This window comes from Lynx canadensis, chromosome C1, assembly GCF_007474595.2.
Source record: "Lynx canadensis isolate LIC74 chromosome C1, mLynCan4.pri.v2, whole genome shotgun sequence".
Classification (NCBI taxonomy): Eukaryota; Metazoa; Chordata; class Mammalia; order Carnivora; family Felidae; genus Lynx; species Lynx canadensis.
Window position 1 is genome coordinate 17,143,538 of NC_044310.1, and position 26,009 is coordinate 17,169,546.

Sequence of the window (26,009 nt, forward strand, 5' to 3'; positions counted from 1 at the left end):
ATGAACGGGGGAGGGGCAGAGAGAGAGGGAGACACAGAATCGGAAACAGGCTCCAGGCTCTGAGCCATCAGCCCAGAGCCCGACGCGGGGCTCGAACTCACGGACCGCGAGATCGTGACCTGGCTGAAGTCGGAGGCTTAACCGACTGCGCCACCCAGGCGCCCCCCATTTTTCTTTTAAACGTCACCAATGTGGTTAGTGTTTACATAATAAATAATCAGAATGAATCCTCATTAAGGAAACTAAAACAAAAAAGTTCACCAAAAGAGTTGAAATTGGACCCCTGCTGACTTAATTTTCCCCACAAGGTGGGGAGACCACCTCCCCATTTCCCCGCTCAGCCTCAGCGGCGGCTTCATTCACAGCGAAAAGTGAACCAGCATTAACAGCTCAACGTCCCAGGAAAGTGGTCAAGATGTCAAATGGAAAATGCTGGTTACAAAACCGTCTATATAGTGCCCTTCCAATGTACATTTATAGGTTCAAAAGATGAGAAAGATACACATCAAAATGTTAATGGTGGTTATTTCTGTTCTTTTGTGTTTGACTTTCAAACTTTTTTTTTTTTACTGTTTATTTTTGAGAGAGAAAGAGAGAGCAAGTGGGGAAGGGGCAGAGAGAGAGGGAGACACAGAATCCAAAGCAGGTTCAGGCTCTGAGCTGTCAGCACAGAGCCTGACGCGGAGCTTGAACTCTCAAGCCATGAGATCATGACCTGAGCCGAAGTCAGATGTTCAACCAACTGAGCCACCCTAGTTTCTAAACTTTTTACAGTACACATGCCTTCCTGTTGAAATAAATATATGTAGGCAGAAAGGTTACAAAATAATATACAGAGCATACTTCCATGTTATTGATATAAGTCTTTTATGGGTAGTGATGACCCATACAAAAAAGTCTGGTGGCTCAGTCGGTTGAGCGTCCGACTTCGGCTCAGGTGTGATCTCACGGTCCGTGAGTCTGAGCCCCGCATCCGGCTCTGTGCTGACAGCTCAGAGCCTGGAGCCTGCTTCGGATTCTGTGTCTCCCTCTCTCTCTGCCCCTCCCCCGCTCATTCTCTCTCTTTCTCTCTCTCTCTCTCTCTCTGTCAAAAAAAAATAAACATTAAAAAAAATTTTTTTTTTAAGTCTGGAAGGATACAAATGATTACATAAATGATATTTGTATTTAAACACACGATGATTATACATAATTATATGTGCTTGTCTCTAGACGATGGATTTTTTACTTTCTTGTATTTTTAAAACTTTCTACAGTGAGCAAGTAAAAACCTGTATAATAAAATAAATATAATACAAAATAGTTAAAACATTAAATATAATTAGAATGTATTATAAATAAAACATTTTATTGTTAAGAAGAAAAAAACCTGAGAAAATAATGTCTATTTTTCAGGTCACACTACTCAGTCTCAGAGACTGGGTGGGGGGGAGGGGTGTAAGTGACCAAGTCCAGCCCAGGACTTGGCCTTCTGCTCTCCACATGTCTCCTCTCCCATACTTGTCATCCTTGTAGTTCTTTAAAAAAAAAATCGCTATGGGGCGCCTGGGTGGCACAGTCGGTTAAGCGTCCGACTTCAGCCAGGTCACGATCTCGCGGTCCGTGAGTTCGAGCCCGGCGTCGGGCTCTGGGCTGATGGCTCAGAGCCTGGAGCCTGTTTCCGATTCTGTGTCTCCCTCTCTCTCTGCCCCTCCCCCGTTCATGCTCTGTCTCTGTCCCAAAAATAAATAAACGTTGAAAAAAAAATAAATAAATAATAAAAAAATTTAAAAAAAATCGCTGTAATGATCTTTAGTGGGATTCAGGGATGGAGCAAAAGGAAACACATGTGCTCAGGCTGCTATCTTTACCCAGATGTTTTCATGGCCTATTCTACAGGTTAGTCCCATATCCCATTTGGTATCCTTTCCCAATGGTCCAGCCCCTAGTCGTTCAATTTCATCCCATAAGACCCCTCTCCGTCCTGGTCCTTCATTAGCTAAGGTGCTAAGAACCACATGTGACCAGACCAGCCCGAGCATGAACACAGGAAATGCTGATACAGTTGGCCTAGCAATATGCAGTCAGCGTTAACTCCGCACTGGGCACCGTGGGGCTCAGGGGGTCCCTGCCAGCCAAACTTCTAGCCCCTTTGCAAAAACAGAACACGCCATATGAAAAGTTAAATGTCAGGATTTTTCAAGTGGCACAAAACTGCAAAATGAGCAAAATGAAAGTAACAAACATAAAAAAGTTTACAGAAACATCTGACAAGTATTTCACTTTAGAAAGACCAGAGGGGCGCTTGGGTGGCTCAGTTGGTTAAGCGTCCGACTTCGGCTCAGGTCATGATCTCACAGCTCAGGAGTTCAAGCTCCCTGTCAGGCTATGCGTTGACGGCTCAGAGCCTGGAGCCTGCTTCGGATTCTGTGTGTGTGTGTGTGTGTGTGTGTGTCTCTCTCTCTCTCTCTCTCTCTGCCCCTCCCCCACTTGCTCTGTCTCTCTGTCTCTCTCAAAAATAAAACCACAAAAAATAAAAATAAAAAAAAAAACCCATACACCAAAATATCGAGCGATTATCTTTAGGTGGGGGGAATGTGGGTGATTTTTCCCTTACTTCTCTATATTTTCCATTATTTCCACAACAGATTTTTATCACTCTTACTTGCTTACTTTTTTTAAATGCTATTATTTGTTTTGATCTCAAAAGCGATATGGGATCATTGTGAAAAGAAACCCAACAATACAGATTTTACAATTTTATTGTACAAAGTAGACTATGAGGCTCTTCTTAATTATAATCACAGATATATTTTTGTGTTTAAAAAAATTTTTTTAGGGGCGCCTGGGTGGCGCAGTCGGTTAAGCATCCGACTTCAGCCAGGTCACGATCTCGCGGTCCCTGAGTTCGAGCCCCGCGTCAGGCTCTGGGCTGATGACTCAGAGCCTGGAGCCTGTTTCTGATTCTGTGTCTCCCTCTCTCTCTGCCCCTCCCCTGTTCATGCTCTGTCTCTCTCTGTCCCAAAGATAAATGAACGTTGAAAAAAAAATTAAAAAAAAAATTTTTTTAATGTTTTTATTTATTTTTGAGACAGAGAGAGACAGAGCATGAGCGGGGGAGGGGCAGAGAGAGAAGGAGTCACAAATTCCAAAGCAGGCTCCAGGCCCTGAGCTCTCAACACAGAGCCTGACGAGGGGCTCAAACTCACGGACTGTGAGATCATGACCTGAGCCGAAGTTGGATGCTCAACCGACTGAGCCACCCCGGCACCCCTAAAAAATTTTTTTTAAATGCTTCCTTATTTGAGAGAGGGAGAGGAGATAGAGAGTGCGCACAAGCAGGGGAGGGGCAGAGATAGAGGGAGATAAAGTATCGTAAGCAGGTTCTGCAATGTCAGCAGCGCCCATTGTGGGCCTTGAACCCACGAACTGTGAGATCATGACCTGAGCCAAAATCAAGAGTCAGACGCTTAGCCGACTGAGCCACCCAGGCACCCTGATATATTTTTGTTTTTTAAAAAATAGTTTCGGGTACCTGAGTGGCTCAGTCGGTTAAGCATCTGACTCTTGGTTTCGGCTCGGGTCATAACCTCACAACTCGTGAGGCCGAGGTCCACATCGGGCTCTGCACTGGCGCCATGGGGTGTGCTTGGGATTCTCTGTCTCTCTCTCTCAGCTTCTCTCTCGCTTGTTCTGTCTCTCTCTTTCAAAAGTAAATAAAAAAATCTTAAAAAAAAATTTTTTTAAGTTTCATTTTTTTTTCTTCTGTAAAAATTAGTACGTATTTATTGGAAAAAATGAGAAAGACAGCAATTAACAAGAAGGAAAAAAAACCTCTCAATCCTACCACCCAGATATAATCACTATTAGCATCCTAGTATATATCCTTCCCGTCTTTGTTCCTATACATGCACACAAAATTCACTTAATTTTTTTAACTTTTTTTTTTTTTAAGTAAACTCTACACCCAACGTAGGGCTCAAAGTCACGACCCTGAGATCAAGAGTCACATGCTCTTCTGACTGAGCCAGCCAGGTGCCTCTCACTTTCTTAATTTTTATAAAAACGGGATCATACTATATATACTATATCATACACACAGATTCTCGTAATACTTAGTGAACATTTTCCCACGTCATTAAATATTTTTCTATCCAGCACTGCCTCTCCATGGGCTTTTTGAACACAGTAGGTGGTTTTTCAGTATGTGGGATTCTTCTGTGCACAGAAGGACATCTTGCCCCACAGCTATTTTCACAACCCAAACTGGGAGTAACCTGGAGGAGGTATGTCTCCCTCTGAGTGAGATCTTCCTTCCATAGCATCATTCCCTAAAGTGTTTTCTGTGAAACACTTGTTTTATAGGATTATAATAAACATTCATTTAAAAGGGGTTCAGAGATTAAAGATGTTTCAGAAATGACAGTAAAAAATATTACACATATATAGTGTTTATGCTTTAATCTGGTTTTTTTTTTTTTTTTTGTAATGTCTACACTCATTGTGGGGCTTGAACTCACCACCCAAGATCAAGAATTGCATGCTCTTCGACTGAGCCAGCTAGGAGCCCCTGATCTGGGTAATTCCTTAAAATGATTCCTTATAGTGGCTAGCCTGGGTCAAAGGTGTGTTCATTAAAGATGTTGATAAATCACAGATGGTATTATCCACATTACCTACCATTAATTATCTAGTACTACCAGAGACTGTTCAGTATTATCTAATATTGCCTTCTCATCTCTTAGGTGAACACAGGTAGACCCCCCCACCCCACCCAAGGAATTAAGTGGTCCGGTCAGACAGGGAACAGGTAGGATTTATTTCTACATTGATGAAGGCTTTTATTTACTGTCACGGGTAAGGCATCTGGGTCTATCTGAAAGTCATGCAGTTTGGGGGACCCTGGCTAGGTGGGCAAGGGGGAAGGGGCACAGAGTGGAGAAAAACAACTATTCCTCTCAGCAGAAGTCTGGGGAGGTCTGACAAAGACCGGACTCCCACTGAGCCACATAACAGCTGTGTGATCTTGGGGAAGTCTCTGCTCCCCAACCTTCAGCTTCCTTGTCACGAAATGGAAATGTTGAACAAAGAGCCAACAAAACACCTTTCTTTCTCTATGGTTAAGTAAGCTCCTAGCCCCATTTCCCTGGAACTCTGACAAGGGTGGGATGGCAGCTGTGTTTCTAGGCAACACTGTTTCTAGCAAGTGAGCCCTGATTGGTAAATGACATCGAGACAGGAAGGGCTCTGAATGAAATATAAATAATAGGTAGAAAAGCATAGCTTTTGGGCTGCCCCAAGTACGGTGAATCTTGGAGCTGGTCATTGCCCTTGCTGGGATCCTGGCAGCTTTGTCTTCTAACAAAGACCCCCCAACATTGTGGTGTGCGTCATCACCCTGTACCTGGGGAGGCGAGACTAGGTCTTCACACTGTGTGGTTGGTTCCCTAGTAGATGAGAAACGCCTGGGCCGACCCTGCTGGCACACTGCGTCTCCTGCCCCTGCAGCCCTCTAGGTGAGGCCAGTGCCAGGGATGGCCCGTTTGGGTCTTCTGAGTCTGTCTGATTGAGCCAAACAAGACCCACGGAGGGGCACTGCAGGAGATGAGAACAACAGCCACCTCCCGGGGGCGTGAGGATCAAATGAGTTATATACACAGAGATGCTGGCAGAGGACGTGACACACGCCGGCCCCCTTCTCTCCACCCCAGGAAAAAATACCTGTCTTTGGGATCTTCCCGTTTTTTCCTTGGTGGAGAAAGGCCTGCCTCTGGCTTCCAATCAGAACAGTTAAGCCCTTTTTCTTTCTTCGCTTTGTCTCTCTCCTCTCTTTTTTCTCCTTTGGGGGGTCCAGGGGAGTCTGGAAATGAAAGCACGACATTGTTCTCAAAGTCACCTCTGTCTCAGCAGATCCCCGTGGGATTTGGGGGAGGGAGGAGCAAAGGGCAGGGACAGGAACAGTCGCTCGTGCCTCCAACACACATGCACACACGCAAGAATACATTTATACCACATGCCATCTGTGTGCAAATCCACGCTCGCACAGCGAGACAGAAAGACGTCTGCACACAAATGTGTGTATGTAGACATGCGCTGTATACATCCACACGCAAGCACACAGAAATACATACACAGATAGGCACACGTACACAAAAACTCACACGTCTACAGATGTTGCATTTGTGTAGACAAACACGGGCATTCCCCACTTACAAGGTCACCTGTCATTTGTCAAGTCATTCAACAAACATACAGAGTGCCTGCTATACGCCAGGCATGGTCCCCTCCCAGGGACTGGGAGCAAAACACAGCCAGAGTCAAACTTGTCCCCTCTCACCCAGCAGCCGCTTCCAGTTTTTGATGAGGACTTTGGCCAAAGACACCACCTCCTTGTCTGAGCAGTGCTTGCGGACCCCGTTAACGGCGACTCCAATCCTGGTTGTCTGCAAAGCGAGAGGGTCAGGGGCTGGTCTTGGCACGGACACACAGGACGGGCTGCCATAGCTGGCAAGTCCTGCCCTGGCTCCGCACCCTCTTTCCCCAGCCCCAGCCCCAGCCTCTCCGGGGCCTCAGCCCTAACCCGTGGCTGAGGTCACAGCCCTGGTCCTGTACCTGAGGCCCTGACCTGTGGCCCTCCGTGAGGTCCGGTGCCCAAGGCCCAGCCCTGTGCACTGACAGATGACTGCAGCTTCGGTGAAAAGCTGCGGCAGTGGTGGTTTGGGCTGCTGCTGATGACCCCTCACCATTTCCACCTCCTGGCGTCTTTGAGTTCAAGCTTCAGCTTAAGACACAGCTCTGGCTACTACAGCTTGGATCTGTGTTGATTTTTTTCAGGGCCAAGAGCTTCTGGTAATGCTTGGGGGCTGTGGGGGTGACACGGGGAGGATCTGAAACTGGGTGACTTTTCCTTCTCCCTGCATCACTGGCCCCTTCGATCCCACAGCCCCAGGGCCTGAGGAATCGGGGTATTCAAGGAAAGCAAACCGATCTTTCTCACAGACCCAGAGGACCCCCTCTGCGTCAAAGGTGCCCTGCCCCCATCTAAATGCCTCAGCCTCCACCCTCAGAGCCCAAGACCTCCGCTGCCCCTGGTCCTCCCCATAGAAACTCCTCCCAGACTCCACCTTGGAGGTCTCCCCCCCACCCCGTCTTTTACTTCCCCATCCCCAGGCACTGCCCCCGAGGCTTCCCACCCCCGCCCCACCTGGAGTAGCTGGATGGACATCTGACAGCTGTTCAGCTTCTTCAGAAGGTCGAGGGCCCCTTCCTGTGGGAGGCCACAAGGTGAGGACGGAGGACATAGGTTCTGCGCCGGGCCCCTTTCTGACATTGTGTGGTGTCGGTGGGAAAGAGGGCTGCAGGAGGTAGGGGGAGATTGCCCCAGCAACACGATATAGGGAGACAAGTGGCTGAAGGCCAGGCAAGGGACAGAAAGAGACAGAGAGACAGAGGCAAAAGATTCTGCCCCAGACCAGCTCTCTAACGTCACCTCCCACCACCCAGCTGGCCTCTCGCCCTTCCGAACGGGGCCCAGCCCTAACCGCTCACCCTGACCCCTGCCACTCGTTCTGCTGTTCCTTCTACTGGCCATATGGGCCTTCCCATCTGGCTTCCTCCACTCAGGGTAACTGAGATTTACCCACGTTTCTGTGTAGATCGATAGTTCTTTTTATTACTGAGTTGTTTTCCATTGTAGAGACGCACCACAATTTGCTTATCCATTCACCTGTTTGTTTTAACTTAAAACGATTTTTTAAAGTTTATTTATCGAAGTGATCTCTACACCCAACATGGGGCTCGAACTCACGGCCCTGAGATCAAGAATCGCACACTCCTTCGACTGAGTCAGCCAGGCTCCGCCATCCATCCACCTGTTGATGGGACTTGGGCTAGCCTCCAGTTGGGCCTGCCACAAATAAAGCTGCCAGGAACATTCATGTACAAGTCCTTGTGTGGACATACGCTCTCACTTCATTTCTCTTGGGTAAGGAGGACTGTTTTAAGCTCTGAAATGTCAGGGTTTAGCACACAGCCCAGTGTTTCCTGAGTGAATGAATAAAGCAGAGAGCGGAAGGTGGGAAGGGAGGGGGTGATGGGAGGAAAGGAGCCTCAGATCTGAAAATCTGCTGGCTGCCAGGCCCTGGGCCACCCATGCCCCATTTCAGCCTTCTCTTTCCTGCACCCACTTTCTAGAGGCCAGCCCTGCCCCTTGGCCTGAGGTGGGTTCCCTGGGGAGCACCAGCTGACTGTGTCCTGTATGCCCCTTGCCCTGGTCTCACTGTGTGGTTCCAGCAGCCAACGCCCGCCCTGCCAGGCTTCCTTGCCAGGACCACATCCCAAGGGGTGCCCTCTGTCAGCCCTCAGCCTCCCTTGGAACGTGGGTTAGCAGTATGTTTCTGGAGGCGTGACCTGTGGATGTGCACGCCTGCGTGTAACCCTGCAGGCATGGACCACCAATGAAAGGCTTGCTCTGTGCTGGGCACCGCTCCAAGTATCTCACCTGCATTAGTTCCTTTAACTCTCACACTGGCCCTGCGAGGTAGGTACTGTTACTACTCTCATTCTTACTGAATTATTACCCCATTTTCACAGAGGAGCAACCCAAGAAACAGGGAGATGAAATAATTTGCCCAAAGTTACAAGGCATCGAGCTGGGATTCAAACTCAGGCCTTTCAGCTCTAACCTGTGTAGGTATGGACGAAAAGCTGTCTAGATGTGTGTAGTTATGGAATATCAACGTGAGTAGGGAGTAGGTGTGGTGCCATGTTGGTCAACATTCAACAACCAGCTCTCAAAGGAAAAAAAAACCCCGCCTGATTTGTAGGTCAATTTCAAGCTACCAATATGCTGTCACTGAACTAAAAGGAGGCACTGGGAAGAAATGTACACTATCATGCCGTTATACTAGGATTTCCACCATATTGATATAACAGAACCTCTAGACCATGGAAAGTGAAATGTAGTAAAATAATTAGAAGTGATGACTTTGGAGTGTGTATTACCTTTGTTTTTATTTTTTTAATTTTTAAATGTCCTTTGTTTTTAATACGATTTATTTAATTGGAAGCATATCATTTAATTTTTAAAATAATGGCTCTACACAGGGAACATAGTCAATGGTATTTTTAATTTTTTTTATGTTTTATTTTATATTTGAGAGAGAGAGAGAGAGAGACAGAGCATGAGCAGGGGAGGGGCAGGGAGAGAGAGACAGAGACAGAGATAGAATTTGAAGCAGGCTCCAGGCTCCAAGCTATCAGCACAGAGCCCGACGTGGGGCTCAAACTCACGAGCAGTGAGATCATGACGTGAGCCAAAGCTGAATCACCTTTGCCTAAGGTGCCTGACGCCTAAACCACCAGGTGCCCCTAGTCAATGGTATTTTAACGGCATTTGTATGGTGACAGATGGTAGGTAGCCACACCCGTGGTAAGCACAGCATAGCGTATAGAGTTGATGAATCTCTATGTTGTACACCTGAAACCCAAGTGGCAATGCGCGTCAACGCTAGTCAACTAAAAAAATAAAATAAAATAATGGCTGTATTTAACAACCAGCTTGCAAAATTCCTGAAAAAATCAACAACGGACATTAAGCGGATTCCAGCTCACCACGGGGTGTGCATCTCTGAATGTCACGCTGTACAACTGGGTCATGTTGGAGAATAGCCAGGAGCCTCAGTGCAGCCGGGCTTGCGAAGCCGTGTGCAAGAGCTGACTTGGGTGTCTGTCTGTGTACAGGGATGGCACGTGCAGCCAGCAGTATCTTTAGTCCGTGTGTGGAGCTGTGTATATGCAGCTCAAAGCACCGTGTGTCTGTTTGTCTCTGTGGGAGATGCCTGTGATGTGAAACTGTGGCTATTTGCTAAGTCCGTAACTCTGCAAGTATGGGGGTAGCTGTGCTGTGCACGCGTGCGTGTCTTTCTGTAAACATACGGGTCCGGGTATCTATCATGTCAGTACCAGTGCCGCGACTCACATGCAGTTATGTGTATAGATGCTTGTCTAGCTATTGCTGTGTGTGGCTGTGCGTGTGTGTGGCTGTTTGCTGCATGTAATTATGTGTATGCGTAGCTGTGACTGTTTGGTGTATGTCTGAAGCTGCTCCAGTTGGCGCACACGCACAGCGTCTGACAAAAGCCCTGAGAAAGTTGCTGGGACTTCAGTAATTGGCAGTGAACCCCAGGCCTGAGCTGCAACGTGGAGGATCCGTCTTCTTACAGGAAGTGTGTCCTCCTCTCCCTAACCACTGCTGGGCGGGCCCACTTTTGCTCCCAGAGCAGTCTCCACCTCCGTCGGCCACAGGCCCAGAGCTCTGTGCCCACCCAGATGCTGCCAAGAGCCCAGGCGCAGACGTGGCTGCAGACGAGCTCTGTGCTACAGAGACCCTGTGGCCAGGCTTGCCTCTTTCCGGGAGATAGCTCTGGGTACTTCCTCAGGAATCCATCCCCCAGGGACACAGTTTCCGCTTCCCATTTCACAGAAGAGGGAATCGAGGCCCAGAGAGGGAAGCAGAGTAGTGAGCATAGGGCCATAAAAGGAGCGAGAGGGAACCCAGGGCAGGTTGGCTTCCTCCTCAGCCAGAGCTCTACTCCCCAAAACTGCCTTTCCTCGGGTGTCCCGGCCTCCCCCACCCCGCCCCGGAGCCCAGAATCTCATGGCTCAAGTCTGGAGTCAGCAAGGGACAGGACTGTGATGTGGAATTGAGCTCAGAAGACCCGGGCTGAGCTCCGTCACCCCCAGTTGGGAAAGTGCCCTCTGACTTGAGGCTCAGTTGCACTGGTTTTGGAGGATCCCGGCATGGGGGGCGGGTGGAGGCTGGGAATGTGTGGGTGAGGGGGTTCCCAGCACTCGGCAGGTTTCTGTGTCTCTCCTGGCTGTGCAAAAGCAGGCGTCATTCTCTAACTCTTACCCAGCACTAGTTCAAGTCCTCCAGGAGGTTTTACATCTCTCCACCCTCACCTCTGCCAGCAGAGGCACTCCTGCCCAGGAGACAGATAATCTCGTATCTTTCTTACAGATGAGGAAACTGGTAACTCTGGCCTTTGTATGGACACCAACTCATTGTCTACACCAGGGTAGCTTGACACTCCATGGGACTCTTCCATCTTCCCTGCTCTAAAACTTCTCTTAGGTCCATCCCTTCCCCCAAGCTCCTAGAGTCACATCTAGAATGGGCTGGAAAGGCAGGTCCTGTTCCGGCACCTGGCTATGGAAGATGGGACTGGGAGGGCCCTGGTACAGGGTGAGGTGGGGGGACAGTCCCATGGGCTACCCTCTCCTCTCTTCCCTCTCTGGGTGTGCCCAGACCCTCGCAGACGCAAGGCCAAGTTTGCTCTGGCAAGGCAACCCGGTGGCCTCCAGCTTGAGGCAAAGATCAGGGAGAGGATCAAACATTAACTTCAAGTCGGCCTGAGAGTCCAGGTATCCGCAGGTAGGGCCCTCAGTCCTGATTCCCCTCTGGGTCCGGCTCCTCCTCCCCCGGCCCCGACAGCCCAGGCCTCCAGCCCGTCCCCCCTTCCCCCCCTCCTAGGGCGCAGCGGCTGCCCAGCACCTGTTCGGCCCCCGCCTGCCCGGGGCCCCACCCTGCGGCCAAGTTAAGGGAAAGTTGCAAATAGAACCGCTCCTGGCGCCCCAAGCTGTGAGGTTGTGGGATCGGAGGTCCCTTGCTGCTCTCCTCCAGATCCGCTACCGGGGTGGGGGATAGAGGCGGCTCAGCACCCCACATCAGCTCAAGTTTCTTTGCCCCTTCTCGGGCCATCCAGGATTTTGTAAACCATCCCCCCTCCCCCGTTCCCCTTTCTCCCCCGCCCCGCTGTCGCCGCCGCTCCCCTGGCTTTGCACACGCCGCCGTGAGTCCTCGGACTCTGAAAGTCCTTTTCCAGGTCCTGGTCTCTTCGCTCGCTTTCCCGGGCCCTGCAGAAGCTACCCAGCGCCCCCGAACCCCACTTGTCCAGAGGGGCATGCACAAGCCTCGTCTTTGCGGTCGCGCAAGATCCTGCCCAGCTCCCTGGGCCGTGCACACACCCACCCTGGGGTCCCCAGCAGTCCCCAAGGGGCGCTGAGCCCTGCGTCAGCCGCGCCTCCCTCGAGTCCCGCACGCGCCTCCCGGGCGCGCCGCCAACACGCGCCCCCGGGACACCAGGCTCGCACGCGCCGCGCCTCCTGGGGGCGGGGGCTGTGGCCCAAACTCTGCAGCCTCACCGTGTTCTTCCTGGCCACCATCTTCTCCAGCTTTCTGGCGATCCTCAGCAGCTCCTCTTCCTGGCCCATGCTGGCGCACGACGCCCGGCGGGGCGAGGGGCGCCGGGGCTGCGGGAGGCGCAAAGGCCGAGGGCGCGCGCAACCGCGCGGGGCCCCAAACCCACACGACACACACGCCTGCGGGGGCGGGGCTCTCCCCCCACACCCCTCTCGGCCCGCCCGCCTCTCGACCGCTGGGGGAGGGGTGACGTGCACTAAATATAGACTTCAAGGACTCGCCCGGGCAAAGTTTGCCCGCGCCGGCGGGCCTGGCCTGCGGAGAGGGACCAGGCTTCGAGAGAGCGCCCGCCACCTGGGCCCTTCTGCCGAAGGGAGATTTGGGAAGGAGTGCTCTCTGGCAAGTGGGGAGGCCGTGGTCCCCGGACCCAGGAGGCAGTCGCGGCGCGGCGGGCGCCTGAGGGTGCCCCGGGCGCTCTAGGAGGAGTCCTGGCTCCCACGTCGGTGCACGATCGCAGCTCAAAGCGGGACCTAGCTCCGCGCCTATGCCCAGGTGCAGGCATCTTGGTGCCCTCGGATTATATTTCGTGCACGATCATTAAATCCAACTCTGCTGTACCCCCTGCTCACTCATTCGTGCACATGGCCTGGGGACACGCGTGTATCCAGGCCCTCTGTTTTCTATTTTGTTTGTTGCAGTGAGGTTTTTGCATTTCTAACAAGCTCCCCGGAGCGCAACGGGCGGAGCGCCCTCCAGGACTGCTCTCTGAGTAGCGAGGGTTTGGGAGATACTTAGGTGCACCCGGCTTTGAGAAATCCTGACCCAGGTGCGTGGGTGCCCTATATTCAGGGTCAGGCCACTGCCTCCCTACTGGGATTAGGTCTGGAAGGGTCATCTCGGGTGAAGGGAAGGAAGCAGAATTGTGCCCCCACAGCTGTGCACACATCTGGATTCCAGTGGAAGGACCTTCCAAGTGTCCCCAGCAGACCCAGGAAAAGTCCTAAACTAGTGAGCTTAATTGACACAAAGTGATCCTTGTGCGGGAGAGAGGCTTTAAGGGACCTGAGAGGGAAGCGTGAAAAGTGGTTCATAGTGTGTACAGAGTAGGGCACTGTGGCATGGGGTGTTCAGTGACATCTCCAGACTTTCTTGAGAAAACTCTAGAGAACCCTGACCCAGCCTCGGTCACAACTCATGGGCTTCTGACTGCTGCTGTGTGGCCTGGGACTTCGGTAGGAACGGGCAGGTTTTTCTTTCATTCAACAAATGCTTTTTGAGTGTCCAAGCAACAAACAAGACAGACTAGTCCCAGCAAGTTTGAGATTGAGTCTATGGGCAAGAGAAAGCCTAAGCACATTTGGACACAATCAATTCCATATGATCACAACTGGGGCGAGGGTCCGGAAGAAGGGGAGGATACTCGAAGAGCACATTTGAGGGGACCTGCACCAGTTGAGGTGTCATCTGCTCTGAAGCAGTGAAGTTTAAACTTTGGGCAGAAGTGCAGGGTGGGAGTTGAGGGGAGGAGGAAGGGAGTGTTTGTGTAAGAGATGGAGAGACATTCATTCAGTCAACGTGTATTTATTGAGCACCTGCTATGTGCCAGGCAGTTCTAGCCCTGAGCATCCAGAGAGGAACAAAACGGTCCTCCTGGAGTTCTGAATGTGCAAAGCTTAGCGATGGGGGTGTGCTTGGCATGTCCGGGTTGGAGGAACTGAAAAATTGCTGGGGCTGTAGCACCGAGGTAGGTTGGGGGCAAACGGGGCAGGAAGCCAGAGGTGGGTGGGGTCTGACTACATTAGCAATGTGGACCACTTTGAGGTTAGACTTTTATCAGTTTGGTATGTGGGACAGTCTCTTGGCCAATTCCCAACCAACCTCTGGGTTGAAGGGACAGCCATCTGGTTATTTAGGATTACCCTTTTTTTTTTTTTTTAAGTTTATTTATTTATCGAGAGAGAGAACAAGCAGGAGAAGGGCAGAAAGAGAGGGGGACAGAGGATCGGAAGCGGGTTCCGTGACGACAGCAGAGAGCCAGCACAGAGCCCTATGCAGGGCTTGAACTCATGAACCGCGAGATCATGACCTGAGCCCAAGTCTGACGCTTAACGGACTGAGCCACCCAGGCGCCCCAAGATTGCCTTTTTAAAAACAACATTTGATTTTCCTCAAACTTCCACACAGTTCCCACCCTGAGTTGTAGGACATCAAAAGAAGCCAAGATTCCTACATCATCGGGACTCAAAGGACCCTAAGAAAACATCAAGTGCAACCTTTTCATTGTATGGGTGGGAAGCCTGAGGCTTAGAGGAGCCCAGGGTTGCACTGCTCAGCCATATTAGACACTGTTGGTACCCACCATGTTCCCTCTGTCTACCTATCCTCACTTGGAGGTCACAGCAGGCAATTCCTGGATGCACGTCCAACACCTTCCCACGTGTCCTGAATGAGGGTTCAGAGCAGGCTGGAGGTGCTTGGGAATGGACACCCCCAGGAAGGACCCCGCAACCAGTGAGAGACCAGACTTGGTAAACACACCAATTTTTTCACTTTCAGTGAGACAACTTGAAGACATGTTCTTATATATTTATTTACTTTTTAAGTAATCTCCATGCCCAACACGGGCCTCGAACTCTCGGCCCTGAGATCAAGAGTCGCACACTCCACTGATCGAGCCAGCCAGGCGCCTGAAGATATGTTCTAATCAATACAGTCCCCAAGATAAGTCCTAGTTGTTCCCGGTGGTAGCCCCTCATTAATACAACTTCTCCTGCGTTTGACCTACGGTTCCACTCCCTACTTCCTTATTATGTTTCCTGGGGTCACGTCACAATAAACTATCGGTCCCCAAAGCTTTGTCTCAGGGAAAGTCAAACTGAGACAAGGGCTGTGGCAGACCTCAACTACGGGTCTCCTGACTCCCCGTCCAACAGGCTTTCTCTGCACCAGTGTTTCTTAACCTGGGCACCACTAGCATTGTGGATGGGATAATGCATTGTTGTGGGGCTGACCTGTGTATTGCAGGATGGTGACCAGTATCTCTGACCTCTAGCCACTAGATGCCAGCAGCGCCTTCCAGTTGGGAACAGTCAAAAAAAAAAAAAAAAAAAAAAAAGTCTCTGCATTGCCAAACGTCCCTTGGGGCAAAATCATCCCTGTTCTACACCAGGCCCAGCTGCCTTAGCAGGTCCAGAGAAAGAGTTCCAGGTCCTAGTATTCCCACCCCCTTCCCTAATGCTCTTCAGATCACATAAATGAAACCACTGGAATTTAATAAAACAAAAATCTTTTATTAGAGATGAGTGAAATAACAAGTCTGAGATGAACAAAACCAGACACTGGAGGCTCAGAAGACAACCCTGTTCCTGTGGGATCCCAGACCAGTCAGGTCTCCATCCAGGGTAAACAGTTCAGCCTCCTGGGCCAGACTGCTTCGTTGGCCATTGGCACCCTCCAGCCTCTTCTGTTTGGCCTGGCCCATCCTTGCCAGGGCCTCATGCCCAGTGCCCATAAAGCTGTTAGAGATTGATGATGGCTTAAGTGTACCTGTTTTCTAACATGGGGCTGAAAGTCATGGTGGAATTTCTGGCAAGGGGAAGGAGAAACTTTATTTCCTGCTCTCCCTTCCTATTATTTTCCTTCCTCCTTTCTTAGCTCTTTCCTCCCCCAAGACTGGAAGGCTCCTGAGTTGACCGAAGAAAAAGGAGAGAAGTGAAGATCGATCATCTCCGACCATTCCTTTTCTTCCTGCTAAATCAAGGAGAGTAGGCAAATGGGGGTTACTCCTAGTCTACCTCCCGGCTGGGGAATATAACAGAGGTGCCCGGGAAGGCTGCGCTGTCCCTTGAAAGGAGTACCCTTCAGATTATTTACTTAACAGCCAGTTCAGCATGAGCACTGGCCAAGCAGAAGGCACGCAAGCTATAGACAACTGCAGGGTCTCATCGGTGTAAGCCAGCCGTCTGTCTGCCCCTGGGTGGAGGACCATCCCCTGGGATCTAGCCCTGCCCATTCCCAAGCCCAGCCTTGGGGACCAGCTTCCTAGCAAGGGACCACATCTGCAAGACCCTTGTCTTACTTGTGTGACATGTGGACATAGAGAGAAACTCAGGAAAGGAGTCCTAGACTAATGAATGTCCAAGAAGGCAGCCCTTTGTCTGGTAGAATCCCTGGTCTGGACATGAAGCATGAGGGTAGGCCGGTCTTACTCTTACGGAGCCCCCAGACTGATAGAAGAAGCAGAGTTCTGGTCTGATGAGAATTCTCAAGATGGAGAGTAGCTCAAGAATCTCAGACCCAGCCCTCTGGCTCCCTGGCCTCTGGGCAGTGATGGGATAGAGGGGAAGGAGCCACCATTAGCCCTAACATGGAAGGGCCCAGTGTCCTGGGCAAGGGGTATGGGTCCACGGCAGGGAGGAAGGCCAGCCACGGAGGCACAAGGGACAGAGACAGCAAGACCCAAGGGAACGGACGCCTCAGTTCCCCAGTCTTGCGGGTTCAAGTCCTAGCTCTGAACATTGGGGCCCAAACATGGGGGTAGTTCAGGCATGCAAAGGCCAGCAAAGAGCTAGTCTTGCAAAAGCTGCGCAGAGTTTCCAGGAGAACCCCCCTTCTTGAGCCCTCTCCTTCAGTGAAGCCAACCTGGGGGTAGAAGAATGAAAATTGATAGTTTCTAAGTACCTATATTATATATTTTTAAAATTTTTTAATGTTTATTTATTTTTGAGAGACAGAGAGCGAGAGAACGTGCAAGTGGGGCAGCGGCAGGGGCAGAGGGAGACACAGAATCCTAGGGAGGCTCCAGGCTCTGAGTATCAGCACAGAGCCTGACGCAGGGCTTGAACTCATGAACCACAAGATCATGACCTTGGCTGAAGTCGGACACTTAACCAACTGAGTCGCCCAGGCGCCCTGTCTAAGTACTTTTATTATATACCAGCTGTTTATCTCACTCAGTTTCACCACCGTCCTGTCATGGATAGATGAAATTATCCCCATTTAACAGACAATGAAACTGAGGCTTAAAGAAGTGAAGCCACTTTTCCAAGGCCTCCACACTCTGAAGCCTGGCCTCTTCTTAGCATGCACGTCTCAACAAGTATCGGCTAAATGCTGGGTGACAGATACCTGGTTGTGGACACAGATTTGTGTCTGGTGCCTGACTTTGATACAGTGAGGGTGGCAATTCCTCAGAGAGACCCGGTTCCTGCCCCTGCTGCCTCCCGCTCCCAGCACTGACACCCACGACCACCCCTGAGGAATCCCCGGGGGAACAAGGAACAAGCAGTTTTATTCTCAGCCCAACTGGCTCTGTCCTGTGCCCACTCCCAGTTCCTCAACTAACTATGGGTAGCTGTGAGAGGCTTCGTGATCCAGCAGAGAGAAGTTGGATTAAGGATGAGAGCCCCTGCCTGGTCCCTGTCACATGCCTCTGTGCCTGGGAGTTGGCAGTCTCAGCAGATTCCTACAAGGGGACAGTCGGGCACACTAAAGACTGGTACACAGCCACCCTAATCCTGCCTCATTTGCAGGGAGGTGAGACCTTCTCTGAGCCTCCAGCCTGGTTGACAAGGGCTCGCTCAGCCTTCCCGGAGAGAAGCCAGGGCTTGGGCATCACCACCTCTGCCATCCCTCAAGGCCTGGGCTCTCTCCAGCTGCATGTGTCCTGGGCTGTGGTGGGAAGGGCAGGCACTGACCAAACTGCGGCCACCTGCTCTCATATGTACCCCAGTCATGGGGAGAGGTCCCCCACCCCAACCACCTCCCGTTGACCCCCTTGGCCTCCCACGTGTCCTGCCACCGCCCCTCAAACCATGGTCCCAGAGCTCATACCAGCGTGTTCCTTCTGCACAGAGGCTGTCTGGCTGAGGGACAGTCTTCCAGGCTCCGGCCCACCCCGCCGGTAGGAGCGGGTGCTCTCGGAGCTGGAAGGCAGGGAAAGGCCAATGTGACCTCACACTGAGAGCCCCTTAGTGTGGGGGAAAAGAGCTCAGGTATAGGCTGGGGCCTAAGCAGGTGGGTAGAGAACCCCTCGAGGCCCCCAGGCTTAGAACTGACTCCCGAGGGCTCTGGAGATTTCCCCGTATCTACCCCCCAAACTGCAAACTGAAAGGATCCCTTTCGGTTTGGATCCTGCGCTGGAGGTGGGAACACAGCAGAGATCCCACTGAGAGCCTCTAGACTCCGGCCTCTAGACAGGAGGGACTAAGCCTTCACTTGGCCTCCAGCAGTCTGGGTCTCAGGCTCCTTCCCAGACTCAGGAGCAGGTGTGTGAGGGGCAGGGGGCCCACTCACCCTCCACTCAAGGGCTAGCATTCTGTTAGTCATGGGCCTCAGAGCAGGGAGGTGTCCCAGGCCTTAGGTAGGCACCACTGACAGGTGGGGAAGTACATGATGTGCAGAGGGATGGGGGAGACTTGCCCAGCTGGGCCCTCACCTGAACTTGACTGGGGGATACATCTCCGTGGGGGTGGTTCCAGATGTCAGGCTGGGGCGGGAGGGGCCCGGGGGCTCCCAGAGGCCCTCCTCAGAGCTCGGTGGGGGGGTTTGGCTGGGACCTCCAGCTTCCCCAGGGCTTGTGAGGCTAGAAGGGGTGGAGGCTGGACTGCCCAGGCTCTCAGGGGCCCCAGAAGGCTCTAAGCTCAGGCTGGGGACTTCGGAACGATCTAGAATCAGAAATGATAATCAGAATCAGAATCAGAGAACAGAGTAAGTGAGATTCAGATTCTGATTCCCTTACTCTGTTCTCAATTCAAAGCAGTCCTTGGCCTCAAGGGTCTATGGCTGTCCCCACTGCCGGATGCCACCCACCTCCCCGGTGGTCCCCTTCAGCTCCTCCCCCCCATGCCCAGTCTCATTTGCTATGATGGCCAGGCCACACTGATGCACTTTTGGCTTCTACCCCTCCTGCCCCTCAGTCTCAGTCTGGACTCTTCTGCTCATTGCTCATTCCCCAGGCTCAACGCAGATGCTACCCAGACAGGATGCCTTCCTCAACCACTCCCCCGTCCCAACAGGACACGCTCCCTCCCTCCCCTGAGCTCCCAGAACAAGGCTGTTCGTTCTTTCAACAAACAGTTCTTGAGAAGAGCCAGGTGCTGTGCTAGGCGCAGGAGAAATACTCGTCAACGGAACACTCCTGTCGTCTTGAGATTTACATTCTTTGTGTGTGTGTGGGGGGGGGGGGCAGGGGCGGGGATTTACGTTCTATACCATTGTGTCTATTATCGTAATGAACCGCATTCCAGCTTCTATCTCCCCCACTAGACTGTGTCTCAGTAGCTCCCCAAATACTGGAGACAAAGTAGATGGTCAATAAACGCTTCTCTCTTTTTATTTAAGGAAAGCATTGAAGAATCTGGAATAAGACAGACCCGGGTTTGAATCCCACATCGGGGACGTATTAGCTGTGGGATTTGGGGGATGCTACTCCACATCTCTGCCCCTTTACCTGTAAGGGGGACGTGATGACCTCTGCCTGACAAGAGACTGCGAGGGTGATATGAGCTCACACACGCACCCTTAACTCAATGCGCTGGTGACAGTGAATGGTACGGTGAGCATTTTCCTGGGCAGCCAGTCATACCTCCGCTGGTATGTCCCACACGCCCTTGGACCATGGTCCGAGAAGGGTTTTTGACCGGCAAGGGCGGGGGGCAGGCCTCACTCTCGCTCTGAGGGGCAGCTGGTCCCAGGGTGGCGATGGCCTCGTACGTCTTGTTGCTGAGGTCGACCCTCCCACTGGCCCAGCGGGTCTGGGCTGGGGGCTTCAGAGGGCAGCGCTGCAGGGGCAAAGGTATGGGAGAAAGGATGGTGTGGTTCCTCCAGTTCAGCCCTGCCCCTCCCCACAGCAGGTCCGATCTGGCTCTTTCCATCTGCTCTCTCACGAAGGCCCGAGAGATGGGGTGAGGACCCACCTTCTCTTCTTCCTCCTCGTCACTGTCGGAGCCAGGCTCTGTGGAGAGTCCCCAGGAGTAGTCCACGTGCAGAGGGAAGGCGAGGGTCCCCGCCTGGGCCTTCTCCAGCTGCCAAAAACAAAGCCTTGGCAGTTCAGAGGGTCAGGGGCTCAGCAGAGAAAGAGGAAGGGTCAGGGGCTTCCCCTCCTTTCCTAGACCTCACCAGCTCCTCACACTCCTTGTGCTGCTTCTTCCTGGCTATGTCCAGAGCTGTCTCTCCTGCCTCGTTCACTGTGAGGGGTAAAGTTAGGGGTCAGGGTCAAAAGACATTACAGATTAGAGGTTAAGATGGGCCTCTGGAATCAGACTGCGCTTGAATCTCGGCTCTGCTACTTCCTGGCTGTGTGATCTTGGGCAAGTCACTTAGCCTCTCTGGGCCTTGATTTGCTCATCTACAAAACGAGTATAATACTCATACCTTTCTGATGAGGTTGTTGTGAGGCTCTTGTGCCAAGAGCACTTGGCACCTTACCAGGCACATGTTAAACAGTAAATCAATAGTGGCTACTATAATCACTATTATTTGAACTCAGCTAATATTCATTTGCTTAAATACTTTCAGACACATTCTCTTTATCTTCTTAGCAGTTCTACTTGGTCTGTGGTATTATACCCATTTTGCACATGAGGAAGCTGAGGTTCAACAGATGAATGGACAGATCCCAAGGTCACAGAGGTGGTCAGAGGCAAGCTGGGATTAGGACCCAAGTCTGTCTGCAAAGCCCATGCTTGTTACCAGGGCTCTCCATCTGGGAAGGAGGCAGGAAGTGCCACACGAGGGGTAGTAAGGAACCGGAAGTCTGGTAGAGGAGGCGTCGGGGCCCCACCTGTGCCAACCGAAGCTCTCCCTTTCAGCAGCAGCTTGAGGCAGTCGGGCTGATTGTAGAGAGCAGCGCAGTGCACGGGACTGTTCCCGTCAGCAGCCTTGGTGTCCAGGTGACCTCTGGGGGTGGGGGGCCGGGGAGGAAGGAAGGGGAACAGACAGGCAAAGGGGTCAAAGTCAGGGGGGAAAAAGAGGGAAGGGGGAAGGGGAACGGAGAAGAGAAAGGAACAAGGGGGAGTATGAGGAGGTGGGCAGATGGGCAGGGAGGTTCTCACCCATTTTGGATGATGAAATCCACCAGGGGCAGGGAGGCCTGGGTGGCGACTCTGATAGCCAAGTGCAGGGCAAGCTCTCCAGGTGCCTGGGTACACAGCCACACCTCTGAGTTTCCCCCAGTTCACCTGCCCCCAATCCAGTATCACCCTCCTGAACTCTCGCTGCCCTGGACACCTCCCGACATAAAGCTGTCAGAACCCTGAGAGAGGAGACCACAGGGACGGAACGTGCTTGGGAGGGAGGTGAGAGACCATTCGTTCACTGCTTCCTTCATTGGCTCTGCCTCCTCTTACCCCCAATAACAGGTGCTTCCCAGCCTTGGTTCTTAGCCCTGGGCTCTCTCTGCTCCTCTCTCTCACTGGCCCCTTGAGACCTCAGCTAACCTCATACTTTCAGCCATGTCACTCATGTGTAGGCTGTTCCAAATTCTTACCTCACCTAAGTGCTGCACCCTCGCTGCCCACTGGGAAGCCCCACCCACAAAGACATGACATTCGATTTTTTTCATGTACAGTCAGCAACTCCTGTCAATTTATCCATTCACATGTCTCTGATACCCTTCCCCTCTGACTCACCCCCTCCCGGCTCACTGGAGTCGCCAATGCAATAGCCTTCCCTGATCTACTCTGACGCACCCTTACCCATTTCCAAGGCTAGTCGAGGAAACGGAAAGATACTAATATTCACTGCACACATATTATATGCCTGGCCCTTTTTATACACATAACTTAATTCTCACTTCTGCCCTGTGGGTGCTGTCATCAACTCATTTTACAAATGAGAAAACGAGACTCAGAGAAGTTAAGTAACCTGCTCTAGATCACACAGCTTGGAAAAGCCAGAGAGCCAGGAGTCTGGCCCAGGTCTGCTCGACTGAAGTGCTCGGTCCCATTTACCCCTCTGCCGGGTGGGATTTGAGCAGATGTCAGAGGCGGGGCAGGGGGTGAGGGGAATAGCTGATCCTGGAGAAAGGCTGGGGAGTATGAGAGAGCGGGTAGGGTATAAGTGGCCCTTGGAGGTGGTTCTCACCTGGCCCTCAGGCCCAGGCAGCAGCTGTCCAAAGTCCTGCCCGTTAGCGAAGGCCTCCAGTACTGACAGGAGGTCCCGGTTGCAAATGGCCGTCCGCAGTCTCTGAGGCTCGGGTGCGGACCGGCGGGCAAACCTGTGTTCCACGTACTTGGCCACAATATAGTCCCTGCGCGAGCTCCTGCCGAAGTCAACCACAATCTCAGAGCAAGGGCCGTTTCCACCCAGCTGACCCCTGGAACCCTCCCACAGGAGATACGGATCTCCTTTTCCCCAGAACCACGTCCTAGACCTTCCAGATCTGAGGCTCCCTTCTCCCCAGACTTCTGGTCCAAGATCCTCCTGAGACCACGGGAGCTGGAAAAGCAGAATCCCCAGCCAGGACGTCCCCCCTCCACCGGATAATCCCCTTACATGTCACTCTCAGCGGAGGGCTTAGGGCCTCCATGTGAGGGCAGCTGGGCCTCCATAACCTCATTGAAGCGAGTGTTTCCGATGTTCAAGGCCAGCTGGGGTCGCAGGAAAGCGGTGGGGGTAAGACCGGCGGTTAGGACAGCGCCCCCTGGAGGACTGAGCCTCCGGAAGCCCCCCCCCCCCGCCCCCCCCCCTCCCCGCCCCACATCACTCCTTTCCCAGCGCGTCAGGATCCTGCCCCACCTATCCAGGGCCCACAGTCGCAGGTTGAGCCAGTGGACCCAGTCCAGCCTCCGACCAGGCCCCGCCCCCAATGTCACCGCTGGCCCCGCCCCACCCTCACCAGCAGCTCGGAGGGGCCCAGCAGGTCCAAGGTGAGGGACTGCATGCGTGAGAAGCGCACACCCAGCTCGCGGTGGACGCCGGAGCACTGGATGCAGGTGAGCACGCCCAGGTTGGTGCTGAGCCACGTGGGGTCTGCAAGGTGGAGAAGCTTGAGCCTGGGGGTGGGGGGATTGGGGGGGATGGGGACCCCTCCCCCCTTGCCCCCCTCCCCCCCCCCCTCCACTGCCACCTCCCTCCCCGCCCCGTCCACTGGCTGACCTGCAGCTCCGCAGTCGCAGCACTGGCCATTTCCGGGCCTGCTCTTCACCTCCGCGATGAGCAGCTTCGTGAGGTCCTGGGGCTCCCCATCCAGCCCAGCGCCCCCCCAGGGCCCCGGGCCGCCGCTGGGCTCCCCGAGGAAGGCACTGCTCAAGGCCTCGTCCTTGCTGTTCTGTAGCACTGACACCCACCTGCGGAGAGCATGCCGGGGGGGGGGGGGGGGGGGTGACACCCGCAGGGGTGGGATCCCCAGAGGCTGGGAGGTAGCTAGGGCTCCCCTGACCCCACCCCCAGGCTGGCCTTGGGGAGTCACTCACGCCTCACACTCATGTTCATCCTCTGCCTGGAAGTGGTATGTCCTGTTGTCTGTGGGGAGACCGAGGTGTGTCTGGTCCACAGAAATCCTGTGGACCTTCCCTGGGCCCAGGGAGCCCTCAACCAAACAGCTGGGCCCGGGGAGGGGGGGCGCTTTTGTCCCTGAGGAGCCAGGCTCTGCAGAGCTGGGGTGGGGAGGGTAATGACAGTGGCCAGTAGCACAGGCAGTTTCTCAGAAGTCACCTCCAAAGGAGGAGCCCAACAAGAAGCCTCTGTGTGAAACCCCAGTTACAGGGTCCAGAGAACAGGACCCCACCCAGCTCAGAGGCAGAGTATCCTCCGAACCTACTGCCATCACCCCACTTGGGCCCTCGGCCTCCTCCTGTCTGGTCTCCTTGCTCCCCAACTCCCCCTTCCCCCAACCTGTACCGGCTGCCAGATTGTTGTGCCCAAGGTTCCAATCTAATCATGCCACCCCCTGCTCCAGGACACCCCGTGGCTCCCTATTACCGGGAAATCAGGTCGAAACCTTTAAGAGGCATTTCCCGGGTCTCATCTCCCATCGCTCTCCTCTGTGAACCCTACACTCTGGCCAGACTGGTCAGACCCATTGTCCTGCCCCCATGTCTTTCATCATGCCTGTCCCGTCCCCTGAAATGTCTGCCCCCAGACTCTGCGTTGTGTGTTCTTCAAGGCTGCACTCAAATGCTCTCTGGCCCAAACAGCCTTTCCTGATTCCTCACAGCAGGACAGGGCTTCCGCTCCCTAATCTTTGACAGTGCTGTATCTGCACCTCTCTTCTGGATACATCCCTGCCAGAGAGAGCTCCCTAGGATGAGATCTGGGCCTTTCTCAGCCTGCACTGGTCCCCATGTAAAGCCTGGCATCAAAGCCTCCAAAGGATGGAGACTGAAACTTCTAAAGAAATGATAATTTTGAAAGCCCGATTACCCCAATCCATTCAAATATACTTTACAGAAATAACCGTATTTAATGTGGGATGTGGGTGCATTTTAATGTTTAATGGGATGTGGGGTGTACCCTCTAAAAACAGCATCCAGGGCCTAAGGAGTCTGATGGTCGCAGCAGCAGCTATTTGATAAACACACGTGGGATTGGACAGAGACCCCTAACTGAAGCCTCCTGGGAGCTGACAGGTGTCTTCGAGAAGCCCTAGGCAGTTGTTGGAGAGGAGACAGGGACTACTCACGGGTCACCAGGTCAAAGCACTTTTTCTCCTCAGCATTTGGCCTCACTTGGCACGTCAGCAGGGTCAGCTTCACGGGGGGCCTGTTTATCTGTGGGAATTGGGGGACAGAGGATTTACATGTTACCCTCTGGGCCTCCCAAATCCTTAGGCCTCTATTTCCCAATCTGTTAAATGGCTATAATAGTCCTGTTCCCGTTCACATCTCCTCTCTCCCAGCACCTCATGGATTGTGGAGTGTGGGCCAAGACTACGTTGGGAGCTTTCAATCCCATCCTTCCTCCCACAGGGGGTCTCCAGCCACCTGGATCCAGGTTTGGGGGCCAGTGCTAGAGGGAGGGCTTGCTCTGACCAGTGAAGAGAGGACCTATTGAGCCCTGAGACCCCCTCTCCTCCAGGCCTCACCGTGCTGTGTGAGATGGTCAGGCAGCCGTACTTGACTCCACACTTCCTTTTCTGCCAGACTCTTCGAATTCTAGAGCCCAGAGGGACAGAGAGACACTGACCCAAGGCTCACGCCCAACTCCCCCGTATCAGAAAACACAGCCCTGGACCAGGTCTCCAGCCCCACCTGTATGACCCCCAGCCACACCTCTTCACCTCTTCCATCCCCTGACTCCTACACCCCTCACTTTCTGGGGCTCCCTTCTGATGGAGGAGACCTAGTCCTGCCCTGAGGAAGCTCCCAGTCTGATGGGGGAAACACAGCCCCCATTCTCTGGGAATCCTTATTCTAAAGGGGAACATGTGACCCTGGCCCTCTGAGAGCTTCTAGTCTGATGAAGGAGACACTGCTCCCAACCCTTAGGGAGCTCCTAGTCTGACAGGAGCATCAGGCCCTTGACCACACCGATGCATTATGATTAAGGATAAAGCAAGATAGATATTGAGACCCCCAAAACAGAAATTAGCAAACCCACAATCCAAAGCTACTTAGTACTTCTTTAAGAGGCGAATATTAATTGGTATAACAAAGCTATTCTTCTCTGATAAAAGCTGATTAGTAAACAAACATGAATACATCCCCCGGAGCCTTTGCATTTCACAGACTGATTTTTTTTTTTTTTTTTTTTTTTTTTTTTTTTACACCAGGGAGCAAGGCACAGTCAACGCTTTCATTTCCAGGCATATTCCGTATATTAGAGAGGTTAAGGGTGAAGGCACGGGGACAGCATAGGGCCTAATAAGTGTCCAGTAAGGGCTAGCTGC

At 52.7% G+C, this 26,009-nt stretch overlaps 2 protein-coding genes across 2 annotated transcripts in view; both read right to left on the reverse strand.

Moving 5' to 3' along the window:
* Positions 1-12,290, reverse strand: part of TCEA3 (transcription elongation factor A3) — a 37,875-nt gene extending 25,585 nt beyond the window's left edge. Inside the window, exons 1-4 of the mRNA XM_030324637.1 lie at positions 12,184-12,290; positions 7,184-7,246; positions 6,317-6,422; positions 5,701-5,839 (exon numbers count right to left, since the gene is read on the reverse strand). Of these exons, the coding sequence (XP_030180497.1) occupies positions 5,701-5,839; positions 6,317-6,422; positions 7,184-7,246; positions 12,184-12,252 (377 nt within the window). The 5' untranslated portion in view covers positions 12,253-12,290. The remainder of the gene's footprint in view (positions 1-5,700; positions 5,840-6,316; positions 6,423-7,183; positions 7,247-12,183) is intronic.
* A 3,160-nt stretch (positions 12,291-15,450) lies between these two features.
* ASAP3 (ArfGAP with SH3 domain, ankyrin repeat and PH domain 3) overlaps positions 15,451-26,009 on the reverse strand; it is a 50,044-nt gene continuing 39,485 nt past the window's right edge. Inside the window, 17 exon segments of the mRNA XM_030324633.1 lie at positions 15,451-16,792; positions 16,795-16,822; positions 18,014-18,073; positions 18,075-18,105; positions 18,618-18,846; positions 19,767-19,962; positions 20,098-20,205; positions 20,300-20,367; positions 20,964-21,079; positions 21,235-21,320; positions 22,265-22,442; positions 22,676-22,770; positions 23,019-23,152; positions 23,279-23,469; positions 23,596-23,644; positions 24,804-24,891; positions 25,206-25,275. Of these exon segments, the coding sequence (XP_030180493.1) occupies positions 16,749-16,792; positions 16,795-16,822; positions 18,014-18,073; positions 18,075-18,105; positions 18,618-18,846; positions 19,767-19,962; positions 20,098-20,205; positions 20,300-20,367; positions 20,964-21,079; positions 21,235-21,320; positions 22,265-22,442; positions 22,676-22,770; positions 23,019-23,152; positions 23,279-23,469; positions 23,596-23,644; positions 24,804-24,891; positions 25,206-25,275 (1,771 nt within the window). The 3' untranslated portion in view covers positions 15,451-16,748.